The sequence below is a fragment of the Sinocyclocheilus anshuiensis genome, unplaced genomic scaffold (assembly GCF_001515605.1).
Source record: "Sinocyclocheilus anshuiensis isolate Anshui unplaced genomic scaffold, SAMN03320099.WGS_v1.1 scaffold443, whole genome shotgun sequence".
NCBI classification, from domain to species: domain Eukaryota; kingdom Metazoa; phylum Chordata; class Actinopteri; order Cypriniformes; family Cyprinidae; genus Sinocyclocheilus; species Sinocyclocheilus anshuiensis.
Window position 1 is genome coordinate 76,658 of NW_015548211.1, and position 8,161 is coordinate 84,818.

Here is an 8,161-nt window from a genome sequence, read left to right on the forward strand (position 1 = left end):
CCGCCACCGCTCTTACTCTAGATGTGAAGACTTTTCCACACAGAGAACCGGAGAGATGCAGCTCCTGTGCGGGGAAAGAGAGGCAAAGTGAACACAGCAGATCAATCGATGGGGTCAGTAATGAACAACACACGGCTTTAATTAACTTGACAAATCTGTCATCGACAGCCGCAGCAAAAGCCTTCAGGATCATCACAAACGTGCAAAAGCATCACACGCCACACGATCTGCGGCCCTTGAAAGACATTGGGGTGCGTTTCTTTAAATTAAGCCACCAGCATTCAAAGTGCCATGAAATGTGAATGGGTGCCGTCAAAATGAGAGTCCAAACAGCTGATAAAGTAATCCACACCACTCCAGTCCATCAGTTAACATCTTGAGAAGACAAAAGCTGCATGTTTGTAAGAAACTAATCCATCTTAAGAACTTCAAACCATTGCTTCCGGCTAAAATACAAGTCCATAATCCACAATAACGCTTCCTGCCTCTTTTAAAGCATCTGGCACACGATGAAGACAATGAGATTCAGTAAACCAGAAATACACCGAAAACCAACACGAAGAGTAATATCTAAAGGACCTTTCATTTTGGACATCCTGGTCTTCTGATAAGAACTAGTGGTTTTATTTGGTTCAGGTTGGTCATCAATGCTGTAGTTAGTTGATCAGTTGGACTATACCTACTGATGGATGCTTTATTCATTTATTCTTTCATATATTATTTTATACATGGCATGCTTCTGCTTTATTCCACAACACAAGACTCTGTTTAATGGTTATTGCATCAAGAATGAGTTGAAGACCAGAGGTGTCACAGATATCAATCATCCCTGACACACTTCTTAATGGCTCCTGATGAAGTCTCAATCGTTGTGGAGCACAGAAATGCCCTCAGTGTGTTTGCACCGGGCTAATTCGGGCTCTGCAGACAGACAGCCTCGGGTCAGTTCTGCTGCTGGCTGGAGACAGATCTGACATTTCTCTGTCACTTCGCCCACAGACGCACACGAGCCGCTGGCACCGGACGCACTGTCAACATGCCACATCAGTCTGGCTTCAGAAACTGATGAAAACCCAACGCATATGACAAGACAGCTTTCTGTTGTGCATGCATATTTAGTCATCAAACTAGAACTAGTGTTTCTCCAATCTTTAAGTCTCATAAATCTCATAGTCTTCCAGCAGGGAAATGTGAAACACACACTTACTGAACTGAAGCTTGATGCCTTGCAAGTTTCCTCTATGTTGGTTAGTGATTCCAGTGTAATTAAAGGTACAACAGCTGTCACTGGGGCGGTACTCTTTCAAAAGGTACACTTTTGTCCCTATTAGGTTCTAATATATACACTTTAAGTACTAATATGTTCCTTTAAAGTACCAAAATGCACCCTTTAGGAACAAATATGTAAAGGTGAAAAGGTACCGCCCCAGTGACAGCTGCCTTTTTATTTCTGAGAGTGTATTAAAACTACTTTTTGTTCATTAAAATAAAACTGAAATAAAATGTAAATATTGGATGAAAAACTTAACTAAAATGGTTAAAAATAACAGCTGGAAAAAAAAATATTAGATGAAAAACTCGTTAACTAAAACTGAAACTATTACAAATAAATTCTGTTAATTGAAATAAAGCTGTACAATCTAGTGCAATCTAAATATATAAGTACAAGCTTAATATTAGATGAAAATAGAAAAATGAGATACGTTGGCATAAATATAAACTAATACAACTATATACTACATGAAATAAAATAATTTTAAGCACTAAAATTGCTGGCACTCCACTGTAAAAATAATAAATAAACAATACAAGATATTACTGCACTATTTCAGTATTTTTACTTTTAAAAAAAAGTTTAATTCATTGTGTTTCTTTACATTTCTGTGTAATTATTTGTGAAATTTTCTAGCAATTTCTGAGTGAAAATTGTTTCAAAGTAAATCCTACACCAAATTAATAATTTAAAGCTCCAAACGTTGCCTTGTCATAAACTAATAAAACTGTATACTACATAACTATATAAACTAATACAATTTAAAATACTAAAATGGGTAAATCTGAAATAAAAAATAAATTAAACCTAAATATAAATACTACAAAACAATAATAGTAATGACACGAGCACATAAAAAATTACTAAAATTTTAATTAAAACTTTAAATATAGAAATACAAACTAATTAAGAATATTATTAAATATTTTAATAGTATATAAATAATACTAAATATGTACTATATTATACGTAATATAGTATATACATAATATATTATATATAATATATGGGCTAAAAATTTGGTTTGATATTCTAGAGAGAGAGAGAGATTCACATATGATGTATGGTAATTCAATGATTTAATTAAAAACATTTTATCTAGAATTTTGTTAAGTTAAAACAGCTGTTTTCTATGTGAATATCTGTTAAACTGTAATATATTTCTGTGATGCGCAGCTGTATTTTCAGCATCATTACTCCAGTCTTCAGTGTCACATGATCTTCAGAAATCATTCTAATATGCTGATTTACTGCTCGAGAAATATTTCTGATTATTATCAGTTCACCATACATGCAATTCCAATCATAGCCACTAGATGGAAATGTTTGCAAAATAATTTAATCAATGAACTAAAATATTACAGTTTGTATGCCTAGATGAACTATCTTAGAGTAATTGATATACTGTTAGTTAATATTATTTTGAATTCATTTTTATTTTTATATTTTGTTTTAATTAATTAAAGTTTTAGTAATGTAGGTTGTCTATAAATGTCTATAATATAGTTCTCATGAATTTTTATTTTAGTTTTTTGAAACAGCTAATGTGTAATATTGTGCAGCACAACTGTGTTCAACATTGATAATAATCAGAAATGTTTCTCGAGCAGCAAATCAGCATATTAGAATGATTTCTGAAGATCATGTGACACTGAAGACTGGAGTAATGATGCTGAAAATACAGCTGTGCATCACAGAAATATATTACAGTTTAACAGATATTCACATAGAAAACAGCTATTTTGAATAGTAATAATATTTCACATTTTTGCAGTGTTTTTGATCAAATAAATGCAGCCTTGATAAGCAGAAGATTCTTTTTTCAAAAACATTACAAATCTGAATTATTCCAGATCTTGACTCCATGTTTATATGTCATGTAACTGGCTGGATAAGTTACACATCTCAGTTTACTACATTTGGGGTTTGTTCAAATCACCAACACTGCATATGAAATATAGTAATAGTGATTCTTGACTTAAACTCCACTAACCTCTCTTAGAAAAAAAAAGACACACATGCTACGGTACCCTTTCAAAAGGTAGCCTACTAATATATTTAGGTACTAACAGGTACATTTTAGGTACTAATATGCACTCTTTAGGGGTGGAAAAAGGTACACTTTTGAAAAGGTACCGGCCCAGTGACAGCTTTTATAACTTTATTTCTGAGAACGTACAGGTTCTGTGTTTTCAACTTTACTGTATTTGCAAAAAGTGTACCTGCAACAAAATAATGCAAGTTTAATTTCAGAATGATTAAAGTTAGGTAATGAATGACCTACAGTCTCTTAAAGTGCCGTAATGATCATTAATGTTGTGTTTTCCTGAGTGATTCTATTGGTTTTCCATTGTTAACTGCAGTAATGCAATAGAAATCACTCATGTGATGAACCATCTGTGTTTATCCAGCTCATGTTTTACCCAAGCAGCCAAAGCCTCATTAGAAATACATGTGACGATCCCAGTCCAAATACATATTTATCCTGAACTAATTAATGTAAAGTACTGGAGCAGAACAGAACGAAGGTTACAGTTACTCAAAATATGTTTCAGGAAAAAGAGCAAACGCTGCTTGAGAGAGACCTGATACTGAGGCAAAAATAATCTATTTTAGGGATTAACTAAACAACAAAACAAACGCAGATATTCTTACATGCTGCAAAGACGTGTGTGTGTGTGCATGCGTGCGTGTGTGAGTGTGTGTGTGTGTGTGTGAGAGTGTGTGTGTGTGTGTGAGTGTGTGTGAGGGTGTGTGTGTGTGCCAGATTCATTTTCATGATTCAGTGTGTAAACGCAAGCATAACAAAGGAGAACATTCAAATATTATCAGCCTTTAGACTCAGCATTAGTTTTTCATATTCCAAACATAGTTATTATAATGAACTAAAACCACAAAATACTTATGTAACTTGAAATAAAACAAACTTTAGCAAAAAAAAACAAAAAAACAACAACAACAAAAAAAATATATATACTGTATATGTATAAACAGCTAGTTTCTCATTCTCATTTATTTTAACTTAATGTACTAAAATGACTAAAACGGATATTAACATGAAAAAAAAGAACAGGCATAATTTTTAAAAAAGCTTTAAACTAAACTTAAACTTTAACTATAGTTGAAATCAAAACAGAAAATCTAAAAAAAAAACATTTAAAATATTATTAAAACTATAATATCTCACTGATACCATAATAACACGGTTTTCAAACTTTTTTTTTTTTAATTATCCGGATTTGTGATATTTTTACATCATCGCACAGACTTTAGAAGGTTCTTAAGCATTAAAAGTCAGAAGCTAAATGTTTTAATTTAACTTTAGCTTTAAAGGAATAGTTGACCCAAAAATGAAAATTTGCTGTAAATGTGCTCACCTTTAGATCATCCAAGATTAGGATGAGTTTGTTTCTTCATCAGGTTTGGAGAAATGTAGCATTGCATCAGTGTCTCAGCAATGGATGCTCTGCAGTGAATGGGTGCCGTCAGAATGAGAGCTGATAAAAACATCACAATAATCCACACGTAATCCACAGCACTCTAGTCCATCAGTTAACATCTGGAGAAGACAAAAGATGAAACAAATCAGCATTTTACAAGTCAAAATTGAGGAGCGTTTTAAACACTTATTGTCAAAGCATAATGCAATAAAGGATGAAATGATGCTCTTAAAGAAGTGTTTTCCCACCAATTATCATATAAGAATCATCTTAGAATCACAAACTGTTTTCCAAAAGCATGATATCTGAAAAATGGTGTAGATCTATAAGTGATCTGGAGGATTTATATATGCTAAAAAGGAATGTTTAAGGAATTACAGAAAGAGTCCTGACCTGGTCAAAGCTGTAACTACACACAAACCACACATGTCTGATTTACAGAGACTGACAAGAATCATCATGAGCAGAAAGATCTCACCTGATGTGAGCTGATATACAGTGATCCTCACCGACACGAATGACTGCTCAACTAAAAAAAAAAAAGTTGTCTTCAGATGTTTATAGAGAAGTTATCAGTCCATCACTTTGATAAGGAAATATGACCCAAAGTCATACAGCCCACTTGTGTTTTTAGCGACTTCAGCATTTATCTAGAGCCTTAAGCTGCCGAGCTACTTTTGAGTTACTTTTCAAATCTGGGCTGGGCTTGCTTCTTTGATTTTAATATAAAAAAGTTCAAATTTTGGTCAATGTTTTACAAACCAAAAGTGAAATCAATAAGCTTCAGGCTGAAGGAAATGTGCATTCACATCTGTACAGTAGAGGGCACAGCTCAAACAAACCCATTCTGGATGGCACGAAGAATAGGATGCAAGAGAAGAAAGTTCAACACTCTTTAGCAATAAAAAAAACAAACACAAATGCTATGTTTATCTAAAGTCAATTTTGTTTATTAGTATGGGGGAACTGGATCATCAAAGGTCACCAGCAAAGATAAATGCTATTTAACACATTTAAATATTGCAGGTTTGCGTCACATTGAGTTTGCATTTCACCGTTTTTATTCATTTTGAGGAATACTGAATCTGTTTTTGTGCGAGTGAGAAAAACTCAAGATGTTTTCCCGTAATTATAATGTAATGCATGACTTTACTAGTTACTTGAAAAACGTAATCTGATTACATAACTCGCATTACTTGTAATGCATTATCCCCAAAACTGATGCTTAATTTACAACGTTTTGTGTGCCAGCAACCCCTCTGCCAGTTGCATTCAGGTGAAACCTGCGCTCCCTTTCACCCTCCCATCTTTCCTCTGTTCTGTCTCCTCTCTTTACGCATTATGCTCTACTTTGACGTCTTGTCTAGACAATATCTGTCCTCTCTCCTCCAGGCCAGCGCGTGCTACTCCCTCTAACCCAGGGGTCTCCAACCGTGCTCCTGGAGAGCTGCAACCCCACTAAAACGCACCCGAACTATCTAATCGAGGTGTTCAGGGTTTCTTGATAATTACAGGCAGGTGTGTTGGAGCAGGGTTGGACCTGAAGTCTGCAGGACAACAAAGCAGAATATACAGTTAAGACTTTTGCATGTAACATTTTAAATACAGAGACATTGCAGAAGAGGGCTGGATTTAATTTTTCAAACTAGGATATTCTTCTCAAATTACACTCAGACTATTATTATATGGAGCTTTTGTGGAATGTGGAAAAAACATTCACATATGCACTAACACACAGTATCACATTGTTTATTAAGGCATAACTTTTAACAAACAAAATGCATTAAAACAATGAAAACCTGAGCATTCACGTTTTAATGCATAAATACAAATCATATGACAGTACAGATTCACTTTGAATTTGAGACATCAGCTGTTCATTTAGTTATTTTAATAGTTTAGTTTTAAAGGTAAACCCACCACACCTATAAAACCTGTGACACTCTGACCTGAAAATATATTTTGTCTTTTGAATATTAAAAGTAACATAAAAAGGGTCCTTGCAGAAGAAAGTCATTTCCTCTCTGGGAACTTTCTGAGCTCAACAAAAATAAAAAATAAGTGTAAGTCTCATATTTTGTTTAATTTTACTTAAACTGTAAAGTGTAGAGTTTATTAAACTTCACCAAGCACACATGAAATTCAGGAGTTTTTTAAAAAAAAAATTATTTGCAAGCATTTAGCGTAACATTTTGTGTCTGTAAGACTGTACAAACATGTTTTTCACCCACCACCAAGAAAATCAGATGGATACGTTCTACATTCATAGTATTTAAAGTTGTGATATCAAAAGACTGGTTACATTTTTTTTACCATTTACAGAAAGGAGCAGAGACTACGGTTAACATCCAAAACATTGATTCTGTATTTTACTGTAAGCATGGCATCACTTGTATAATAATGGCACTTCAGCAGCACTTTTTACTTCCTGAACATGATTCTGTAGGCTTCAGTGCTGTTTGATGCAGCAAAGACATCTGAAGAACTTCCTGAACTGCTGCATGACCTGGAGTTAAAGCCCAAAGAAAAATGGACAAAGGATCGTGTTATTCATGAGGCAGATGGAAGGAAGTGTCTGAGGCACAAGTTTAAATCAATCTGGTATTATAGTTAATCTCAGATGGAGTTTATTAGGTGAGACAGGTAAAGATGATTGTAAGTAATGTTTGACCTCATTATTGAGAACACCGTAGATCAGGAAGATGAAGGTTCCCTGCTGAGAGTTGAAGATCAGGAAGAGGATCTCCAGCACCTTACTGTCATTGGTGAAGAAACCCAGAATCCAGGAGCAACCAAGAACCACAAACTGAGCCAGTGTTTTAAACACCATGATCCTGCGGAGAAACCATTAATGTGTCTTTACTGACTCTATGTTAGTTTGCATGAATCGTTTTAATCAGTGGTTCCTATTCCGATCATCAGATCAACAGTGTGTCAGATAAGGGAGACATACACAATGTGCAGAGCGGGGGATTAAGAAGCACTGGTTTAAATCTATTTTTAAATCTTACTTGGTTTGTTTCATCTGTGAAACTTCAGCGTTGAGATTTTTTAGAGCTGAGTTCAGAGTGATGGCGATCTTGATGAAGAGAATCATGTTTAACTGCAAAGTAGAAAGACGTCAATAATTTATCACCCTGCTTTCCTTTTAATGCAAATCAAAGCCATGAAAAATTAGAAATGTGTTTACTGCTAGTATGACGCAAACAGGACCAAGAAAACTCCAGATGAAGCTTTTGTCCAGTTTCAGCCAGCAGCTGTTTAGGAGAATATACAGTAGCATAATAAATGAACAAACATGCATGAAGGTGTTGACCACTGAGTACCACCCTACACAACCACCCTATAATGATAAAGATCCACCCAGTGTTTTTGTTTTTAAATCTGGTTAAATGTTTTCCCCTTTCTCAAATCGAGCTGATCTCAGATGCCTGTCTGTGTGACGTCA

At 34.5% G+C, this 8,161-nt stretch overlaps 1 protein-coding gene across 2 annotated transcripts in view; it reads right to left on the reverse strand.

Annotated features, from left to right (window-relative positions):
• Window positions 1-6,880: 6,880 nt before the first annotated feature.
• The window catches only part of LOC107653768 (adhesion G protein-coupled receptor E3-like), a 7,356-nt gene continuing 6,075 nt past the window's right edge, over window positions 6,881-8,161 (reverse strand). For both annotated transcript variants that reach the window (XM_016440591.1, XM_016440592.1), the window contains 4 exons: window positions 7,904-7,970; window positions 7,725-7,816; window positions 7,385-7,547; window positions 6,881-7,219 (listed from right to left, as the gene is read on the reverse strand). In XM_016440591.1, the coding sequence (XP_016296077.1) occupies window positions 7,163-7,219; window positions 7,385-7,547; window positions 7,725-7,816; window positions 7,904-7,970 (379 nt within the window). In that variant the 3' untranslated portion in view covers window positions 6,881-7,162. The remainder of the gene's footprint in view (window positions 7,220-7,384; window positions 7,548-7,724; window positions 7,817-7,903; window positions 7,971-8,161) is intronic.